This window comes from Geotrypetes seraphini, chromosome 15, assembly GCF_902459505.1.
Source record: "Geotrypetes seraphini chromosome 15, aGeoSer1.1, whole genome shotgun sequence".
Taxonomy (NCBI): Eukaryota; Metazoa; Chordata; class Amphibia; order Gymnophiona; family Dermophiidae; genus Geotrypetes; species Geotrypetes seraphini.
In genome coordinates, this window is record NC_047098.1 from 2,232,076 (window position 1) to 2,254,891 (window position 22,816).

The 22,816-nt window shown below is 44.6% G+C and overlaps 1 protein-coding gene across 1 annotated transcript in view; it reads left to right on the forward strand.

The window, feature by feature from the left end:
- The window catches only part of ARHGEF19 (Rho guanine nucleotide exchange factor 19), a 49,065-nt gene that overhangs the window by 2,967 nt on the left and 23,282 nt on the right, over positions 1 to 22,816 (forward strand). The window contains exons 2-5 of the mRNA XM_033922404.1: positions 11,936 to 12,607; positions 14,557 to 14,880; positions 18,977 to 19,064; positions 19,480 to 19,559. Coding sequence (XP_033778295.1) covers positions 11,962 to 12,607; positions 14,557 to 14,880; positions 18,977 to 19,064; positions 19,480 to 19,559 — 1,138 coding nt within the window. The 5' untranslated portion in view covers positions 11,936 to 11,961. The remainder of the gene's footprint in view (positions 1 to 11,935; positions 12,608 to 14,556; positions 14,881 to 18,976; positions 19,065 to 19,479; positions 19,560 to 22,816) is intronic.

Below are 22,816 nucleotides of genomic sequence, written 5' to 3' on the forward strand. Positions count from 1 at the left end.
TATCTCCTTTGTTTTTGTTTTAATATTAATGTAGATGAGGTAGTGGAGAATTAAGTGACTTACCCAGGGTCACAAGGTGCAATGCAGGATTTGAATCCACAACCTCAGGGTACTGAGGCCGTAGCTCTAACCACGGTGCCACACTCTCCTGTCTTATCTTTCCCTATACTCCTCCTTGGGAACTCTGTTCACTGGGCAAGTCTCTCTTCTCTGTACCCTTCTCCTCTACTGCCACTTCTGGACTATGTTCCTTCTTTCTTGCTGTACCATACACCTTGAACAGACTGCCTGAGTTAGTACATCATAGTAGATAAAGACTCAAATGGTCCATCCAATCTGCTCATACATACACTCTCTATAATTTAATGATTTCATTTAAATTTTTCTTTTTCTTAGATATTTCTGGGCCAGAAACCCAAAGCTCTGCCTGGTAGTGTGCATAGGTTCCATCTACTGGAGCCTCCAGCCTATCTAAACCATCCCAACCCATCCTCAACCGAATGGCCATATATGGGACACAGACAGTGTAAGTCTTCCCAGTACTGGCCTTAGTTCTTCAATTTTCTGATTAGATATCCTCTTATCCCCATTTTCCTCTCCACCACCTCCTTCAGGAGCATCTTCCAGACATCAATCACCCTCTCTGTAAAGAAGAATTTCCTAACATTACTCTTGAATCTACCACCCCTCAACCTCAGATTATGCCCTCTGGTTTTACCATTTTCTTTTCTCTGGAAAAGATTTTGTTCTAAGTTAATACCTTTCAAGTATTAGAACGTCTGAATCATATCTCCCCTGTCCCTCCTAGGGCAGGGGTGTCCAATGTCGGTCCTCGAGGGCCGCAATCCAGTCGGGTTTTCAGGATTTCCCCAATGAATATGCATTGAAAGCAGTGCATGCACATAGATCTTATGCATATTCATTGGGGAAATCCTGAAAACCCGACTGGATTGCGGCCCTCGAGGACCGACATTGGACACCCCTGCTCTAGGGTATAGAGTACATATTCAGGGCTTCCAGTGTCTCTTCATCTTTTGCCACAAACCTACCATTTTCGTCACCTTTCTCTGGGCCACTTCAAGTCTTCTTAAGTCCTTTGCCAGCTACGGTCTCCATCCCTGGCAGTATTCAAATCAAGGCTAAAAGCCCACTTTTTGAGGCTCTCTTGTAAAGCCCCCATGCCTGAGAAACTCCCTGACCCCCTACTTGTCCTGTTTATCTGTTTGATTAGATTGTAAGCTCTACTGTCTCTTGAATGTTTTAATGTACTAAACTAAACTAAACTAAACATTAGGTTTGTATACCGCACCATCTCCGCATGCGCAGAGCTCGGCGCGGTTTACAGAGGTTAGGATGAAAGGAAATTACAAAGAAGGGATATAGGAGAGGGACTGAGAAGATAGAGAGGGGCAGGGAACCAGAGAACGGGAGGAGATTAGATTTTTGAGAAGAGCCAAGTTTTCAAGCGTTTACGGAAGGATTGGAAGGAGCTAGAATTTCTGAGCGGGGATGAGAGGTTGTTCCAGAGTTCCGTGGTTCTGAAGGGGAGGGATGTTCCAAGTTTTCCTGCGCGGGATATACCTTTTATAGATGGGAAGGATAGTTTCAGTTTTTGGGAGGGTCTAGAAGAGAGCGGGTTTGAGGAATTCCAGAAGAGTGCTGTGTACATGTAGCAGGGCTATGGAAATGATGAGTACTAGAAGCAAAGACACATCGGATAGATGACCTTGGCTACTCTGTACGTTTTGGGTGATTTTGTACCTTGTTTTTGCAAGCAAGCCGTGGAGGGTCATTTTTGATAGGACATGTAAGTCTGAATTTGGACATTTTGTGCAAGATGTCCAAAAATCCAGCAGAGAAAATGTCCATTTTCCAAACTAAAAGACATCTAATTGGGATTTTTTTCTTCTTCCAAAAATGACCTGCTGGACATCTTGGCCTAGAAAGATGTCTACCTTTTTGGGCCATTTTTGAAAAATAGGATGAAACGCATCCAAAACGAGCCACTTGCTTATAGGAGGGGCCAACGTCTAAATATGCTGATATTACACCTTATCTTCGACAATTGCATTGGCCGCGAGTGCAATATAAGATCTTGATGATTTGTCATTCCAGAGTATTTCAAGGAAAGGATGACCCTTGCGTTCTGATAAGTAGAAACCTGTGTAATGACGTTTTGCTGTGCTGGGGTAAAGTTATGAAATTCGCCGATAGGACAGTTATGGAAATGCGTTGACAGAGGAACTTTTAGAAAATCCTTAAAAACACAACTGTTTCTCACTGCTTTTTTATAGAGTCTGACTTGCTTTGATTGAAGATTTATTGTCAATTTAAATCTTGATGTCCGATTGTCCTTTTGTATTGTTTTAAGAATTATGTATGTTTGATCTTCTGTAACCACCTAAGGCTAGACGGCATAGAAATTTTAAAAATAAATCAATAAATTTTTAATGGACTGGCCACACAAACATGCCAGCAGAGCAGTGGAGCATCCTAGATGGGCACTGCTGTGAATTTCACATAAAGTGTGCCAGGTATACATCTTGCCATAATCCCCCTTATGATGTATGGTGAACCCTCCAAAACTTCCCCAAAACCCACTATACCCACCTGCCTACCATCCGATAGCCCTTATGGTTGCAGTAGGATTTTGGGGCCATCACTTTCCACCATAAATGTAGTGGTTAGAGTGGGCCATGGGCCTGGGTCCCTCTCTCTATGGTTCACTACTCAGACCACCAGGCTACTCCAGACACCTGCTTCCTGCTCTGCTAGGATTTCCCATACCATGTGCTGCTGTTATAGAGATAGATATGATGATACTATCTAATCTAATCTGATCTGGGATTTGTGCCTCGCACTATACCTACAAAGGTTTAAGGCGACTTACAGTACAGTATATGGAGAACATACATTACAGTACAAGGATGCACTAGGGATACATTAAAACCTTTGGGATTCCTCGAGGTAGAGATTGTCGTACCAAGCAGTGAAAGAGGTAGTTTGGTACAACATACCGGCTACAGAATGGGTGGCAGGATGTGCTCGTGTGGTGACTTTAAAAAAATGAAGCCTACGCACAGCAATGTAGTCACAAACTGAGACAATCCGCGTAGTAGAAATACTCCTGCTCCAATCATTGGCCTTTAAAACTAGTTTTAAAGGCCAATGATTGGAGCAGGAGTATTTCTACTACGCGGATTGTCTCAGTTTGTGACTACATTGCTGTGCGTAGGCTCCATTTCTGAGGCCGTATAGGATGCCTTGATAGATGAAGGCTTGACAATACTGATGTGTATTGTTTGATATAGTGGTATTTCGCTATTATTTTTGTATTTGTGTTATATACCACTGGGTTATATTACATTAGACTTTAAAAAATGGCCATAAACTAATGGGAACGCATGGTCATTAATGCAAAAAGTAGAAAAAATGGCTTTAGTGTGCAGAAAAGACCTGCATAAGATTGGGCTAAGGCCTGCGGTAAAAAGACCCAATTATTCCTAGGGAAGATGGGAATAAGCTAACCAATGGGTGAAATCAGTTAGCTTAGTGGGGTATAAAAAAGGTTTAGATAATTTTAGAAAAGAAAAGTCCATAGGCCGTTATTGAGATGAACTTGGGGGATATCCATTGCTTATTCCTAGGATAAGCAGAATAAAATCTGTTTTACTACTTGGGGTCTAGCTAGGATGCTGGGCTTAATGGACCTTCGCTTTGTCCCAGTATGGCAGCTCTTATGTTCATACCAAGTTCACAGACTTTATATACCATTCTTCAGTCCTAAATTTCATGGTGGGGCTTCCATATGTCTTTGATAATGGCAATAGTTCTTTGATTGTCTGACACGACCCTTTGTTGCCTTGGCCTTCATAAAGTCTGCTCTAACCATCCTCATTCAGATTGGCTCTAAGAGCTCCATCAGGAACAGTTTCTTCCACCCTAGCATCCGTGTGGACCATGATGAATGACCTTTTGTCACATCTGTGTTAGGATAAACAGCCACAGCCTCCTCTCCACCTACTGATTGAACTTTCAGATGTCCTCGTGATGACCCTGAAACTAGCATTTAGAATAAGTGGCCCCTTGGCAGCAGGACATAGTGTTGTGATCATTTGTGCTTGGTACCCAACAGGGCTGTCAGGCTGGGTTATGCCATAGAGCCGATGTCTTCACCCAGGAAGAGAGAGTGGAAGCTTTTGAGCCACAGTCTCGGAGAAGATTTCCTTCTGATCTCCAAGCTGGTTTCTGGGGAGTCAGCATTTGAGAGTTGTTTAACTCTGTCTGTTCACTCGCATGTAGACTAGTTGCCTCTTTTCTGCACATTTATAAGAAGGGGGAACTCTTGTGTGCCCCCTGCTGGTTCAGCAGCCATTGGACTTTTCAGGACAGTCTCTGTGGCCTCTTGAGCTTGTGTCCTGTCACAGGGGAACTGTGAAACCCTTGGGCTACCTTCCTTATTTCATGAGCAGCCTGGTCTCCATATTTCAGTAACTGCCAGGCCTCCTAAGTTTTCTTGAGTCTCTCCCTTCTCCATTTATTAGGGCCATTCTCTGCTTTCTCTAAATCACATAACTGAATCTCTCCTGCCTGGTTGCCAATCGGTTAATGTGTCGTCTTGGAGAAATGCCCTTTCTCTGCCCACGCAAATTTCAGTTTCCATAGGATGCCTGGTGCTCCATTTTTTTGTCTGTGTCCTGTGACGGGAAAACTTTGGCTACCTTTTTTATTTGGCAAGCTGTTTCAATAACTGTCAGACCTACTGAGTGTTTTTTGGTTTTTGTTTTGTCTTTTCATTCTCAATTAATGATGTTCATCTTCTACTTTCTCTAAAACACATAACTGAATCCACACTAGGAGCCTTATTTTTATACTTGTAAAAGTGGAAAGTCTAGTTGTTGAAGTTATTACCTTAGAACATACATGGCACATTCCACTCCTGCATGCCAAAATACCCTTCTAAGCTCTCCAGGGCTCTGCTGGAAACTGAGCTTACTGCCAGCTCTCTGTTGACCTGCCTTTCGCCGTCACATGAATTTCATAAGTCACAACTCCTAGTTGGGCTGGAGGGAAGGAGGTGCCGACCCTACATACTTGAAACAAAGCCCGACTACCTTTTTGCAATATTTTAATTCGCAGATTTATACCGCAGAGTGGAGCTGATGGATGGGGTTTGTGAGTGGCTTCACTGGGATTTTTTTCTGCAGAGGTGCTAAGCTTCTTGTTTTGGGCTTTGGCTTTTTAGACATCAAATTAATTACTTTTCCTTTTATCCACATTGGACCTGGTTGAGAATGAAGCAGAATCTCCACCTCTAGAAGGTGAAGGGACTTCACATCGTCTATGTCCCGGGAAATAAGAACATAAGCCGTGCCTCTGCTGGGTCAGACCTGAGTTCCATCATGCCCAGCAGTCCGCTCACGCAGCGGCCCATCAGGTCCAGGACCTGTTTAGTAGCCCTCTTCTATCCCCTTTTCCTTCAGAAAATTGTCCAGTCCCTTCTTGAACTCCAATATCATACCCTGTCCTATCACTCCCTCTGGAAGCGCGTTCCAGGTGTCCACCACCCGTTGGGTGAAGAAGAACTTCCTAGCATTGGTTCTGAATGGGAGCCATTATCGGTCTCTCCAAGGACCCTTCCTACCCATTTGCCTTGGAGTCGGCCTCGGTAGTAAAATTAACAAATATTACTCATGGATACAATTAGATTAGTTCTAGCTGTCCATCATCTTGATACGCATTCCTTGACATCTCAGCATGACTGTAGCCTGAGGCCCAGATGCACTAAAGTCAGCGATCGTCGCTAAACCAGTTCTGACTGCTTTTGCAATTATCGCATTGGCCGACCCGATGCACAAAACAGCTCACCGCATGTTTTTCTCCTTGATCATCCATTTTCCAAACCAGCCATGCAAATTAGCTAAAACCCCATGCAAACTAGCCAAGCACTAACATCGCTTGGCTATGCGCAAAAAAATACCCATGGGGGGAAGCCTCTGCTTGCCCTGGATCGGTAACTTGGAATGTTGCTACTCTTTGGGTTTTGGCCAGGTACTAGTGACTTGGATTGGCTACCATGAGAATGGGCTACTGGGCTTGATGGTCCATTAGTCTGACCCAGTAAGGATGTTCTTATGATTTTAGCGATCCAAAAAAGGCAACTGGTCAAGACAAGTCTCCTTTCCATATGCACCATAGTGGAGGATGTCATTAAGGCTACTGGATGGACACTTTATTTAACGATCTTTATATCCCACTTAAAACCTAAGCGGGGTACAATCATACATATATAAAATCAACATAAAAGCCATCATAAACCTAACATACAATTGATCATCTTTTATCTACTACGGAAAGCCCATTTCTTCTTTTACTGCTCTTTTATAAAAAGGGGGATAATACGCTAAAAAACCTGCTCGATATCAATGAAGAAATCTAAATATATTCTCTCTGAAACAACATTGTCTTTACACGTTTTCTGACTTGTAAAATATTAGCAGCCTATTTAATTTCAGATACTGAGGGGAGTTGGGAGGTATTGGTTTGTTCTTCTTCCACACTCATCAGATTCAAAACAAGAGTCCGGCTCTCGCAACTTCTCTGGGTTGTTTTTTTTACCATGTGTTTCTTCTTCCAACCTACTCCAGTCTGGTGATTCCAGGATAGTCCTCAGCTGGGGCTTATGCCCCAGGGATCTTTCCTAAACCTGACAATCAAGCTTACTAAGCCCACTCAACAAACACCTGTGGTCTTCCTTCTCGTTTATCAGGCACTGTTAAAACAATACCACTTTTTATTCACACACACTGGTAAAACATGTGATCAGGTCCATTCCAACCCTTCATTGGCCCTTTGGGCAGCTTCCAGTACCATTTATCGGTCTCTCTGCTGGTCGCCACCATCCCTGCCACCGGTCACTCACCAGTCACCTTTGACCAATGTTCTCAGAGTCTACAGGATGCTTTCTCTTAAGTCTTTTGGCAGCTTCCAGTACCATTTACTGGTCTCTCTGCCGGTCGCCACCAGTCCACCGCCGGTCACTCACCAATCACCTTTCAGCCTATGAGTTTAGACTCTTTGGTTCCACTGCCAGTTCCTTACTCCTCGGCCTTTTGAGTCCCCATGGGTCCTGGACACTTTCTTCACTGGTCCCTCTGCCGGTCATCAAGCTTGAGCCTCTCACCCCTGGACTCCAAGCTCTAGCAGGTCTTCTGGCTACTCCATCTTCCAGACCCACCTCCAGTCGCTCGGGCATCTTTACCTGGACTCATGTCCTTCCAGTCACTCAGTCTTCACACGCCCTGAGGACTCTTCCAGTCTCTCCGCCACTCTCCAGGAGAGTGAGCAACAGGGAGAGTCCTCACGGTCTCTCACATGGTTCACCAGGCCCTCTGCCAGTTGTAAAGCTTGAGCCCCCACCCTCCCCATTTCAATTGTTTTGTTTTCTTTCTCTCAACATTATGAATTATTCTGATGTTTCTACCAGCTAGGGTGCAATTTTGCACATGAGATCGGAGGTTCAAAGTCAGAGTCAGTGTTATGTGGAGATCTCCTTCCTGCCTGCAAGGTACAAACTGCATGGCCAGTGACCTTTTCAGAGGTGTTTAGACAAGAAATCAAGAGTGTGCAGAGCGAGGACTGGCGGTTTCTCTCAGCTGCCACATCACATAATAACGTCAGTCACCTGAAGGCAAAGAGCACTTTCTCCTGTTTTCCCCTTTGCTTTTGCAATCACTGCCTGAGGGCTTGGACTTAGATTTCCTACTAATGCTTTTTAAAAATGTGACTGCAGCTGTCTCAAGTACTGTTAATACATGTTGTTTAACCCTTTAATTGCTCCCCAGATGTATTTACCTGGGTAAAATGGGCTGGCTGCAAGGAGGAGAGAGAGTGAGTCCAATGGTCAGGAGGAGAGTAGGAGAAAGGGATAGAGAGAGCAGAGTAATATGGCTAAGTGAAGGGCAAGTAAGGAGGGAGGGGAAAGACAGTGAATGAGAGCCTGGAAAAGATTGGGGTGAGGGTGAAAGGAGGAAAAAGCGGATGAGAGGATTGTGTGGGAGTTGGGTATGAAATGGAGGGGTGGGTTTGTTTTGGTTTTTTCTTCTGTGAATGACCTTCACTGCAGTATTTTGGATTAATTGGAGTTGTCAAATGTCGGTGAACCTGATTTCCTTCATCAGAATAACATAACATAACATAAAACGCACTTGTATACCGCAAATACCATGATGTTCTATGTGGTTCACAAAGACTAGTAATGCAAATGAATAAACAAATTTCTTAACAAGATACGTCTTTAAGGAATGTCAAAATTGTTGGTATGAATTTGAGATTTTGAATATGTGAGTTAAAGATAGCAAACGATCCTGAAATTTCTTATATTTACAACCCTTTACAGAAGGGGATGAGAATAATGAATGAGATTGTTTAGAATGTATAATGATAAAAGATTCCAGAAAATACTCAGGAATTGGACCTGTTAGTGCCTTGTAACAAATACAGCTGAGCTTACATTTAACCCGAGCCTCAACTGGAAGCCAGTGCAATCAGCGATAGAAATCAGTGACATGATTATACTTCTTCAAATTAAAAATCAATCTGACTGCTGCATTCGGAATCATTCACAGTCTCCGGAGATTCTTCTGAGTACCACCAAGAAGCACAATATTACAATAATCCAACTGACTAAGGGCCAGTGATTGAATCAACAATCGAAAGGCATTAACATCAAAATATGCTCGAACATAAGAACATAAGAATTGCCGCTGCTGGGTCAGATTAGTGGTCCATCGCGTCCAGCAGTCCGCTCATGTGGCGGCCCCCAGGTCAAAGACCAGAGCCCTACCTTCGTTCATTCTGGTTCAGCAGGAACTCGTCCAACCTTGGAGGGTGTTTTCCCCTATAACAGCCTCCGGAAGAGTATTCCAGTTTTCTACCACTCTCTGGGTGAAGAAGAACTTTCTTACATTTGTACGGAATCTATCCCCTTTTAACTTTAGAGAGTGCCCTCTCTACCTTGGAGAGGGTAAACAACCTGTCTTTATCTACGAAGTCTATTCCCTTCATTATCTTGAATGTTTCGATCATATCCCCTCTCAGTTTCCTCTTTTCATAAAGTATGGAAACCCTTTCGGACCAGCGAGTCAACCTGATTTTTCATAGTAAGGGTATGATCCAAAATTACACCAAGTATCTTTATGGTTGACTGTATGCTATAGATTTAGAACATAAGAACATAAGAATTGCCATCTCCGAATCAGACCCTGGGTCCATCAAGTCTGGTGATCCGCACACGCGGAGGCCCCGCCAGGTGTACCCTGGCATAGTTTTAGTCCCCATATCACTGTATGCTTCTCAAGGGAGATGTGCATCTAATTTACCCTTACCCGTATCACTCTATGCCACTCTTAAGGAGATGTGCATCTAGTTTACCCTTAAATCCTAGAACGGTGGATTCTGCAATTACTTCCTCTGGGAGAGCATTCCAGGTGTCTACCACTCGCTGCGTGAAACAGAACTTCCTGATATTCGTCCTGGACCTGTCCCCCCTCAGCTTCAGTCTGTGTCCTCTTGTCTGTGCCCTGCTCCATTTTGTCGAATCCTTTCAGTATTTTGAAAGTCTCGATCAGATCCCCTCACAGTCTCCTCTTCTCAAGGGAGAACAACCCCAGTCTCCTAAGTCGTTCCTCGTAGTCCAGGTTCTCCATACCTTTCACTAGCTTCGTCGCTCGTCTCTGCACCCTCTCCAGCAGTTTTATATCCTTCTTTAGGTATGGAGACCAATGCTGGACGCAGTATTCCAGGTGTGGTCTGATCATGGCTCTGTAGAGCGGTATTATAACTTTCTCTGATCTACTCAAAATTCCCTTCTTTATCATGCCTAGCATTCTGTTTGCTTTCTTCACCACTGCCGCACATTGCGCCGACGGTTTCAGGGTCCTATCTATCAGTACGCCCAGGTACTTTTCCTGTTCGGTCTTTCCCAGACATACTATACTTGTGATCTTTATTTTTTCTGCCTAAATGCATCATTTTTTTGATCATTTAGGACTGATGGTCTTCGTGCTGTCTTGGTTTAAAAGGACTTCTAACTAGTCTGGCATGTTTAGGTTCCCAAGTCAATGCTGAGAACACGTTGACTTCTGGATTCGGTACCTGTAAACATTTTCTCCACTTCTGTATAAGTTTGTCTTTTACATTTTGGATCCCTGAGGAAGGCGTGTTGAGCCGAAACACGGACCGTGTTGGGTCCAGTCTTAAAGGCACATATGGATTGAGTTTGTATTGCTGTGTTTGCTTTTATCGAGAAAATTTTGAATAAAATGATCTCCAAGGTCCGAGAACATTGCGTTTCCACAGTCTGGTTTGTTTGAAGATGAGGCTTTGGCCAGGGTGCTGATAGTTGTAAGTGGCATTAAGGGCAGGTTCTGGTTTCAAGAGATAGGATCAGCTGCCCCTAGGAATAGGGTTACCAGATTTTACGTGGGTAAAATCCGGACCTTTTAGATCCACCCCAGGCCTTCTCCATGACATCCTGTCCCCTCTCAACGTGATTTCGTTTCAAAACCTGGACAAAATGCCAGGTTTTGAAAAGCCTTCCAGACATGTCCTCCTTTTGAGGACATCTGGTAACCCTATCTGCTCTCATGAGGGGGAGGGGTGCTATTACCGTCTATTATGAGTCCACACTCCTGCAGTGAACGCATTTCCCAGTTTAGATGGAAATGAGACGGAGTAGAGTAAATAATGATTTTCTCTTCAGCACAGGCAAGAAAATGAACTGTAATTAAGGAGTTTGCTAATGGCTTCTGGAAGCAGTTGAAATAGTCAAGTCACCAAAAGAACTGTCGGTCTACATTCCAGAAATTTAACTTAAAAGTTTCAAAATGGAGAAAGAAGCAGATAAATGCCACCAATTTCTTGCTCCTCCCACTTTCCTTCTCGGTCACAGAACTGCAAAGCTGTTCGATGTCTGGACAGATCTTTGGGAATGGTTTAGTAGCGAGGGGGGGGGGGAGGTCATTTCCTGCAGTTTCATCCTCTGGCAGGATGAGGTGCTCTAGGAAATCGTGCAGATGTGGGGGTTGGGAGGGGGTGCTCGCAGACCTTGCAGTCCCAGCTTATCTTGGAATGCCACCTGCGGGGATTTTGTTCTGGAACTGAAGGAATGTCCTAGTCTTCCCGATGAGAACAGGCACAACCACGTTCACGCATCGTCTCGCACGTTTTAGCTACCTGTGGTGTACCCAGCACCATAAGGGTAAAGACCAGCCACCACAGACTCTTGAAAAAGGCAGGATTGCCGAAACACTGCCCGTGTTGAGTCCATTTGTTGATACCGTGCTGTTCTTCAGTAAAAGTACACTTTGGATAACCCAGCGGTGAGTGACTGACATCTTTTGCCTCACGACTTCCCTTCTTTGATTACCGTCTCCATCGCTGAGACCAGCACCGGCTCTTCTTCGAGGTATTCTTGTGTTGACATGAAATTCTGTATGCAAAGTTTGAGATTGCATTTGTACATATGTCCCTCCCCCCAGACAAGGACTGAGAGTTGTAGATAAAGCTTATAAGATCACCATAAATGTATCATTTACTCCCATCCATAATGAGTTTTCTCTTCCTTTCCTCTGGAGTTGCTACCTTGTCTCCAGGGTCAGAGGGCGAAAGGTATGATGGCTACGTAGAGCTGTCCTCACAGGTTGAAGGCTCATCTACCACCGTGGCATAAGGATGGAAGAACTCAGGACCTTATGGAATCGGGTGTAATAACAAGTGCCTGGGACTCCCAAATAAAATAGGTTTTAATCCCCAGTTTAGACTTGGGCTAAGATATCTGGTGCCTGGAGACTAACTTTTTTCTAGCGTTGCTGGCAACTTGAGATTTGTGGGTTAAAGATGCATTAACAGTAATTTACATTTTGTATCTCTCCAGGTGTAATTTCGGGTCTGTCTTTGGGTATGGAATACCAACCCCTTCCTGATTTCCAGCCACACTTGAACATCCCTCCGTTTGGTCGAGAAAACGGGCAGATGCAAATTCTTGCTGTAGGCAAATCTGAGGCACAGGAAGACACCAGCACCAGCAATAGGCCCGTCAGTGACAGGCACCCCACTGCCATTTACAAAGAAGATAGTTTGTCTTTCAGTGAGTTGCAGGGATATGTGCAGACAGAAGACAGGCTTTTCAAGCATGCCTCGGACACAGGTAGTTCCTTCAGCATCATGGCCAGCAGCACTGTCCTCGAGGAGAGCTCACCAGAGGCAGAGAAGCATCTCCCCCCTGACTATAAGAACAACATAGATGGGCCACCTATAGGTGGGCCCAGGGACTGCAGGGTGTCCCTTGCAACTGAGAGTAGCAACAGAGACTGTCCCCATGTGGACGATCCAGATCTGCTTCGTGAACCTCTGGGACTCTCTCCCTCTCAGGGTCGGCAGGTGATTGGGAAAGCAGACAGCTGGCCTCACGAGGCCTCCTTCACCTCTTCCAACTTCTCACCCTCATCTCGCAGTGATTCATCCCTCGGTGACCTCATGCTAAGCCCATGGATTCCAAGGCCACAGAGACGCGCGTCCCAAGGGTCAGATCAAAGGAAATCCACATGTGAGTATTTCAGTGAACTGTGTGACACTGTTTGGGGTTTGACCTCTTAGTACTTTTTTTTCAGGCTAGCCCTAATGAATATGCATGCCTGGCATCTCCATTATATGCAGATCTCTCTCATGCATATTCATTAGGACTATCCTGAAAACCCGACTGGCCTGGTGGTCTTCCAGGACAGGGTTGGGAACCACTGCTCTAGAAGATAGAAATATATGTACTGTATTTCACAAGGTGCTAACCTTTAGCTGCCCTTTGGTTAGGAAGTTCTGGGGAGAGGTCTTGGGTGGGATGAAGACTAAAATTTTTACCTGGTAACTGTGAGTTTTTGGTGCCTATGGTATGTAGAGACTTTCCCTTTGAAAATTTACTTGCAAAATTTGCCTATAATTTGGTAGTTTGAAGGTTCTCATAGAGAGCATTCTTCTCCTTGCTGTTCTCATGAAGTGCATTTGGCTCCTCTCTACTTGGGTATCTTTGCAAACTCTTCTCCGCTCTCCAGTTGGACAGAGGGAAACATCTGGTTGCCGAGTCCACTAAATGCAGGTGAATTCTTGTGTCCTTTACTGGCAGGAGGGAAAGAACCTCTGGTACTTCCCAGTACAGAGAACTACAGGTTCCAAAAGAAGTTTCCTCAGGTACCTGCTGGATGTGAATAATTTGATATACAAAATATTCAGCCCACGCTAAATGTTACATCACCAAAATCAGCAGCTCCCTGGCAGCTCGATCTTTAGAGATGGTGGTCTCTGGGAATTTTACTGGTAGCTGATTAAATGCAAATACAAAATGGGAGTGAAATAACCAGTGAAGATTTGATGTGGATTACAAAATATTTAAATGATATTCTTCCTTGAAATATCTAGTTAAAAGTGCCATTCCAGTAAAAAACCAAAATAACCCCCCCCCAAAACCAACACACATCTTTTTGTATGAGACTTAAAACCTAACCATTTTGAAACCTCAGCTCCAGTGGCAGAGCATTCCATATTAGAGCAGCTTGGTATGGAAAAACTGCTCCAGAACTTCTATCAAACGTGGGCATCTAGAACATGTAATATTAAATAAGACTAGCCTTACTGGGTCAGCCCAATGGTCCATCAAGCCTGTTCTCATGGTGGCCAATTCAGGTCACTAGTACCTGGCCAAAGCGTAGCAACATTCAATGCTCTTGTGGTCTAAAATGTCTTGATTGCATTGGAAAATGTATTAAAGATGCCATTCAAACAGGGGCATAGTAACATAGTAGATGACGGCAGATAAAGACCCGAATGGTCCAACCAGTCTGCCCAACCTGATTCAATTTAAACTTAGCTATTTCTGGGCAAGAACCCAAAGCTTTACCCGGTACTGTGCTTGGGTTCCAACTGCTGAAATCTCTGTTAAGACTTACTCCAGCCCATCTACTGCTTCCAGGGGATCCTAGACTCGCCAATTTGAATCTGGTTGGTATACCCAGAAACTATAAGATGGAATCTTCCACATTTTTATATGGTTGGGCTGGAATTGAGATACTGGGAGGCCATAGGAAAATATTCCATATACTTTGCACTCTCCACTCCTGGATTGGCGTTTGAACCAACTGGTCTACTTAGAGGTCCTTTAACTAAGGCACTCTGAATGCCGTGTGGGTTTTATGGCTCTTAACACACTCTAATTCTATAGAGCACGCCAAATCTGTTAGTGCACCTTAGTAAAGTTTAAGGCAGGTTCCTGGGGCAATAATATTAGTAGAGACAGTAAACCAGTGATATTTACAAAGTCTCTTTAACTCCTGTTGAGAATATGTGACTTAGCATCCCATTATTTTCAGAGAAGGGTTTCGTCTACTTACAATCTTTGTAGTCTTAAAAGGCTGAGAATGTTGGAGGTTCTGAGTGGTTTGGGCCTGCTGGGAGGTGTGGTGGTTTCCTTCTCTGCTCTCCGATTGAGAAGACTGTCCTTCCTTTCAGGGAGAAAGATCCGGATCTACTCCCCAGAGAGCCTGAGTGATGGGATCTCTCAGGATGATGACTCTGTTTTCTCGCCACCTTGTGCGGAGCAGCCGGAGCCATTACCAGAGTGCCTGGACCAGACTCTTGATCCATCGGTGTCTTCAGCTGTGGAGCGCCAGAACATAAGGGGCTCGGAGCAAGAACGCAGGCGCTTTTCTGCCTCTGAGCTCATCAGCAAACTTCAACTGACCCAACGCAGAGCAGCATTCTCGCTAGCGCTGAGCAAGTCCCTCTCCACCAGGGTCACGGTAAAAGACAAGAGCACAGGCGCAGACCAGGAAGGTGAGCTGCTTCTACCAGCATTATGATATGCAGGTTACTTATAAGACTGGTTTCATGAGGCCTGCTCAGGACACCCACAGGAGTCTGCCATTCAGTCAAGGTGTACAGTAGAGAATGACAGGGGACAAATTTTTCCCTGTTCCCGCAGGAACTCAGTTTCCCCATTCCATCCCTGTGAGTTGTCGCTGTCCCTGTCCCCTTCCTGTAAGCTCTGCCTTAACCGCACAAGCCTCGAACACTTATGATTTTAAAGCATTTGAGCCTTGTGCAGATGAGGACGGAGCTTAGGCATTGGTGGAATGAGACATTATGACATCACAATCTGAGCTCTAGTATGTTGCTGCTTATGATTTTAAAGCGTTTGAGGCTTGTGCAGATGAGGACGGAGCTTAGGCATTGGTGGAATGAGGCATTATGACATCACAATCTGAGCTTTAGAACGTTGCTACTTAGGATGTTAAAGCGTTTGAGGCTTGTGCAGATGAGGACGGAGCTTGCAGGAATGGGGCAGGGACAGGAAAAGAACTCACGGGGACGGTACTGGAAAATGAGTTCCCACGGGGACTGTGAATAATTTGTCCCCATGTCATTCTCTAGTGTACAGCACGAAGCTGTGGTAAAATGTGGCCTTAGTATGCCCTTATGCGGGTCTTTCCCCTGTGCCAAGGCCATTTTTTTTTTTTTTTTGCCGCAACTGTAAAATAGCTGACTCTTCCCGTTTTCAGAATTAATGGCCCATTAAAATTATTGCTAAGTGGGCACTTACTGACACCACCTATTTTTGGTAGGCTGTAAAGGCTTATGTGGTAATCTGGCGCTAATCAGTATCAACATGGTAACATAGATGTGCTAACCACGCTGTCACTACCAGCTACCACCCTCCCCGCCCCAGAATAATAATAATTAAAAAAAAATTAGGGCACGGTTTGCGCTCACAGGCTGCCAGTTTACTGTAGGGCATCTCTTGTATGACCTGTGGTCTCGGCTAAAATTTGCAGTTTAGTTATTTCATCTGCAAGAGATCGGAGGCTGGCTTATACCAGGAAATGGGCACTTGCTGGTTTTAGGGATAGAATTCCATCAGAGATAAATACAAAAGAGTTGATGTACTGGGACAGACCGAAGGTCCATCAAGCCCAGGATCCTGTTTCCAACAGTGGCCAACTTAGATCCCAAGTAGGAAAACAGATTCTATGCTGCTTATCCTAGGAAAAAGCAGTGGATTTCCCCAAGCCATCTCGATAATGGCCTATGGACTTTTCTTTTAGGAAATGATCCAAGCCTTTTTTAAACCCTGCTAAGCTAACTGATTTCACCAAATTTTCTGACAACGAATTCCAGAGTTTAATTACACGTTGAGGGAAGAAATATTTTTCTCCGGGTCTTTAAAAATGTATCTATTTATTTATTCAGTTTTCACCATTCAGCGCTTGCCCCCTAGTCCAAGTATTTTTAGAAAGAGTAAACATGTGATTCGCATCTACCCTTTCCACTCCACCCAGTATTTTACAGAGCCATCTCTTCTCCAGGCTTAAGAGCCCGCTTTAGCCTCTCCTCATAGGGATGTTACCCCAAACCTTTTATCATTTTTGTTGCCCTTCTCTGTGCCTTTTCTAATTCCGCTATATCTTTTTTGAGATACGTCGATCAGAACTGCACACAGTATTCAGTTGTGGACATACCATAGCGTGATACAAGGGCATTATCACATTTTCCTCTTTGTTTTCCATTTCTTTCCTGATAATTCCTAAAATTCTATTTGCTTTTTTAGCAGCTGCTGCACATTGAACTGAGGTTTCAACGTATCCTCAACAATGACACCTAGATCCTTTTCCTAGGCAGTGACTCCTGACACAGAACCCAGCATCACATAGCTATAGTTCGGGTTCCTCTTTCCCACATGGATCACTTTGCACTTGCTCACATTAAATGCCATCTGCCATTTTGATGCCCAGCCTCACAAGGTCCTTTTGCAATTTTTCACAACTTTGAACAACTTTGTCATCAGCAAATTTAATTATCTCATTAGTTATTCCCATCTCTAGATCATTGATAAATGTTAGAAATCAGTGGTCCCAGCACAGACCCCTGGGGAACCCCACTATTTACCCTTCTCCATTGAGAATATTGACCATTTAAACCTACTCTTTGTTTTCTATCAGTAGATTGGTGAAGCAAGATTTCCCTTGATCAAAACAATGTTGACTTTCTCATTAATCCATGCTTACGTATATGTTCTGTCATTTTGTTCTTTATAATAATCTCTACCATTTTGCCCGGCACCGAAGTCAGACTTGTCAGTCTATAATTTCCTGGATCACCTCTGGAATCCTTTTTAAAACTTGGCATCACGTCGGTCCCCTCCTGTCTTCTGGTAATATGCTGGATTTTAAAGAAAAATTACTAATTACTAATAATACATAGAAACATGACGGCAGATAAAGGTCAAATGGCCCATCGAGTCTGCCCATCCGCAGTAACCATTATCTCCTCCTCTCCCTATTGGGTAAGGTTCTTAACATTTGCATCTCCTCTTCCTATAGGCTAAGGCTCTTTGAACCTGTATTGTGAGGTCATAGAGCTGCCCATCCGCAGTAACCATTATCTCCTCCTCTCCCTATTGGGTAAGGTTCTTAACATTTGCATCTCCTCTTCCTATAGGCTAAGGCTCTTTGAACCTGTATTGTGAGGTCATAGAGCTGCCCATCCGCAGTAACCATTATCTCCTCCTCTCCCTATTGGGTAAGGTTCTTAACATTTGCATCTCCTCTTCCTATAGGCTAAGGCTCTTTGAACCTGTATTGTGAGGTCATAGAGCTGCCCATCCGCAGTAACCATTATCTCTTTCTCTCTCTGAGAGATCCCACTTGCTGTCCCAGGCCCTTCTGAATTCAGACACAATCTCTGTCTCCACCACCTCTTCCAGGAGACTGTTTCATGCATCTACCACTCTTTCTGTAAAAAAAAGTATTTCCTCAGATTATTCCGGAGCCTATCACCTCTTAACTTCATCCTATGCCCTCTCATTGCAGTTTCCTTTCAAATGCTCTGCAAGTTCATTTTTCAATTCTATCAGCATTCTGGGTTGTATACCATCTGGTCCAGGAGATTTGCTACTGTTCAGTTTGTCAAACTGATCCATTACCTCATCCAGTGTTACCGAGATTTGTATGAGTTTCTCTTATTCATCAGAACTGAATACCATTTCTGATACCAGTAAGTCACCCACGTGTTTCATTTAATCTCTCTGCTATGGCTTTGTCTTCCCTGAGAGCCGCTTTAATCCCTTGGCCATCTAGCGGTCCAACTGATTCTTTTATTTTGCATGCTGGCAATACTGAGCTTGTGATGGTCAGCAATTTTTAAATACTGCCAGGGACTGGAATATTCCATGGCAGCTATTGGCAATGTGAGATATTTGGTGCCATATCCATTTGGACAGCATTATGGGGGAAATTCTATAAATGGCACCTTTTAATCTAGGTGCCAAAAGGCGCCCTACTGACGCCTATGTTAGGAGGGAAATGCCTTTTTTAAATGCTCCTTACCGGTGCTTAAACAAAAGGCACAGGAATCGCACCTCCAGAGGCACCTACCAGCACCTAATGCCATTATAGGCTTGGCCAACGCCATGTTGTGGTAGGTGCCTCTGGAGGTGCGATTCATGTCAGAGGAAAGGTGCCTGATGGCCTAGATTTCCAGTGCCTATCTTTGCTAGAGGCATGATTCTCTAAACGGTGCCTTCGTGTGATCGACATGTGATCAGCGACAGAAGAAAATGGTGCCATTTAGAGAATCTTAAGAACAAAAGAATAGCCTTACTGGGTCAGACCAAAGGTCCCTCAAGCCCATTAACCTGTCCTCACAGGGCCAATCCAGGTCCCTAGTACCTGGCAAAAACCCAATAGTAGCAACATTTTGGAACCCCAAAGAGTATCACAGATTCCATGTGTAGATGGTGGGAGATAAATGTTTTAAAATAATTTTTTTTAAAAACCCCTCTTGTGGTGCTGGACTTCAGAGAGCAACCATTGCTACAAACTGCTCTTCCAGCGAGTGACACTTTCAACCGTCCTGCTGTTCTCTGTCTTTGCAGGCAGAAACAGAAGGCAACGGAGCTGGAGCAGTGCCAGAAGTGAAAGCATTGTCCTGACGCATGCGAGAGAGAGCACCTCATCTCCCAAGTAAGATGGTGGAGAGAATCGTGTTCTACATAACACTGCCAGGGAGGGAGAGTGGAATAAGCCAAGATTTATACTTAATTACTCACTTTTTTTTTCTAAAGCCAAGTTGCATTTCAGTGTTTATTTCCTGCCCAAGAAACTTAGAACCTAAGGCAAGGTACGTGAAGTGGCCTAAGGTTACGAGAAGCATCAGGATTTGAGGCCTTGTTCACCAGGTTTCTCCTTCATCCAGTAGATGGTGCTCTGCCCTTCCCTACAGAGGTGCCATTTGCTGTGGTATTAACACCGGTCAAGAATACCTCGTGTTAGTTTCTCTTACTGTCTGGGTGGGGGATTGTGAGAAGGAACTGTGGGCTAGTACCTGGTCGTAGCCTTTGATTGGCAGTCTAACCTCTCTTGCTCTTCTTTTTTGTAGGCAGGAGCCTTTGCAGGAGAGAGAGCCTCATGGAGCGTCGCTGAGTTGCAAGTACAGGCAGTCCAGGTTCCTCCAGACTTGTGAGCTGACTTACCTTTTCTTGGTAGCTAAGAAAAGTAGGGCTGGTGGCTAACTCGGGTCAATCCTGACAAAATCAATCCCAGTTTTACCACCTTGCATCTATAAACTTGTTTTTCCAATTAAGTCAAGAAAGGGAGAACCTCAAAGCTCATCAATGAATTGGGGTATAACCAGAAGTGGCTTAGCTTTCCATGGTTGACCTGGGTCAGGAGTCAGCCCTGACCTTGGGATGTCCAAGAACAGCAGTGAGCAGCCAATCATGAAGAAAGGGATGTTCTAAGCCAGTGTTTTTCAATCTTTTTTGGGCAAAGGCACACTTGTTTCATGAAAAAAATCACAAGGCACACCACCATTAGAAAATGTTAAAAAATTTAACTCTGTGCCTATATTGACTATATATATAAAGTAATTCACTTGAGTGCCACCGCCGCCATCGGGAACAGGCTGGCGCCAAGTTCTCCCTGCTTCTCTTCCCCGCGGGGCTGACCAACTCTCGCCACCCGTCGTCAATTCTAACGTCGGAGAGGACGTTCTAGGCCAGCCAGGCAGCGATTGGCTGGCCCAGAACGTCCTCTCTGACTTCAGAATTGACGCGAGTGGCGAGAGTTGGCCGGCCCCACAGGGAAAAGCAGGGAGAACTTGGCGCCGGCCTGTTCCCGATGGTGGCGGTGGCACTCAAGTGGCTAAAGAGCCGCAGTTTGCCGGCCTAGGGACAACACTGGAGGGTGGCCAGCTGTGCACCCCCTTGGGACGTAAACCCGGGGTGGGGCAGACCGCCCCCCCCCCATCCTGGTATGCCACTATCTGTACCTCACTCCCTCCGTATGACCAAAAATTCTCCTTTCTTCTATTCCCCGTGTACACAACCAACTCTTTCCCTCCCTTCCTCTCTCCAAAGTCCATGCCTTCTGTGTCCAAACACTCATTCCCTCCCCCATCTCAGCATCTCTTTCCCTCCCTTCCTCTCTCCCAAGTCCATTTCTTCTGTGTCCAAAAACGCATTCCCTCCCCCACCTCAGCATCTCTTTCCCTCCCTTCCTCTCTCCCAAGTCCATTTCTTCTGTGTCCAAAAACGCATTCCCTCCCCCACCTCAGCATCTCTTTCCCTCCCTTCCTCTCTCCCAAGTCCATGCCTTCTGTGTCCAAAAACCCATTCCCTCCCCCACCTCAGCATCTCTTTCCCTCCCTTCCTCTCTCCCAAGTCCATTTCTTCTGTGTCCAAAAACGCATTCCCTCCCCCACCTCAGCATCTCTTTCCCTCCCTTCCTCTCTCCCAAGTCCATGCCTTCTGTGTCCAAAAACCCATTCCCTCCCCCACCTCAGCATCTCTTTCCCTCCCTTCCTCTCTCCCAAGTTCATTCCTTGTGTCCAAAACGCACTCTCTCCCCCCTTTTGTGTTCCGTGTTTGCCTCCCAGCCCATCTTTGCAACTTTCTCAGCAAAACGAAGCTCAAGCCGCGAGGCTTGTCTTCTGCTTCCTGCCTGCCCTGCTGCGCACAAATAGCCGAACGGAAGTATTCTCCGACGTCAGCGCTGACGTCGGAGGGCAGGCTTTGCTTAAGCCCTCCCTCTGACATCAGCGCTGACATCGGGGAACGCTTGCGATCGGCTATATGTTAGCTGCAGGGCAGGCAGGAACAGAAGACGAGCCTCGCGGCTCGAGATGTATTGAACTCCGCGGGTCCCCCGTCCAGCTCTCTCCTGTCCACGTGGGGCGGACCGCCCCTCTCCCTAGACTGTGGCCTAGGACCCTGGGGGAGCCCGGGCCCCCTGTCAGCTCCGGGCCCCTGAATGCAGGACTGGTGGTACTGCCCTGATGGCGGCCCTGACCGTTCGGCACACCAGGCAATGTGCCGCGGAACAGCGGTTGAAAAACACTGGTCTAAGCAACCAGACTGGGTGCGAACTGTATGTTCTCTCTGCCTCCCTCATAGTAAGATTTACTGAAGTCTTGGTTAGAGCATGACTAGATTACCCACGGTAAATATTTCTGGTAGCCATTGTCTCCCTAGAGTTCATTTCCTTCTTTATAATGAAGGCACTTTGGGTCTGTATGTGGCTAAAATTTGCCCACCCATTCCCCAAGTCAAAGTTTGGATAAAGATCATTTGTGCATGTGGGGTTAGGTCACTGGATGAAGTAATGAGCTCGTCTTGGACTATTCAGTTAAATAAACAGACTTCCATCATGATTCAAAATTCTGTTCTGCCCTATTAATCTATTCAGTTAAAACAGTGAATGCCTTGTTGAACATGATGTATATTTAGGAACCATCCTAAGGCATCATCTAATCTCGCTTGCTAATTTGTTCCATTCCAAAAATGCCAACTACAGCAAATGGTCTATTACGAGTTTGGGCAAGGCACTATTGCTGAGAAGTAGATAACTAAAGTCTCACACAAGAACGTATGGTCTGTGCCAAGAATAAAATGTAAAGCAGCTTCTCCAGAGAGAGTTTTGTGAACGAGACAAAACATTAACGGTATGAACTGAATTGGCAAAATACTGGAAAAATGTTTGTTCACACAACTTGTAATTAAAAGTTACCAGAGAATGTTGGAAAAACAGTTAGTTTAGCGGGGTTTAAAAAAAGAACATAAGCATCATCGTACTGGGACAGAACGAAGGTCCATCAAGTCCAGTATCCTGTTTTGGTCTGCTTACTTTCAAATCCCTTTTTTTTAAAACACCAGCTTTCATTCACAAATTATTAATACCTTACACTACCAACAGAACTTTAAGATCTGCAGAACAACATTTATTATCTATCCCATCTCTAAAAATAATAAATACGCGCCGCCAGTTTATGTTTTCCGTTACTGCTCCCCAAAATTGGAATTCCTTCCCTATTTATCTAAGAGAAGAAACTAATATAGAAAAATTCAAAAGTAAATTGAAAACTTTTCTTTTCAATGATGCATTTATAAATTAATTAAAAAAAAAAAAAATCAGAAATCATTTTTTTTTCTCTTTCTTCAATCACCCTACCCTTCCTCATGTCCATTCCCTATATGTCTCTCCAGACTTTTAATACAATGTAAATTCTCCCCTTAATTCCTTATGTTTCCAGTTCGTTGCATCTGTCTAAAGTTGAGTTTGTTTTATCTATTGTAGTAATAATTTTAATATTGTAATTTTATCATGATGTACATCGCTTTGAATCCAGATAAAGCGATTAATCAAAATTTTATTAAAACTTGAAACTTGAAAACTTGAATTCACATCAACCCTTTCCACTCCACTCATTATTTTATAGA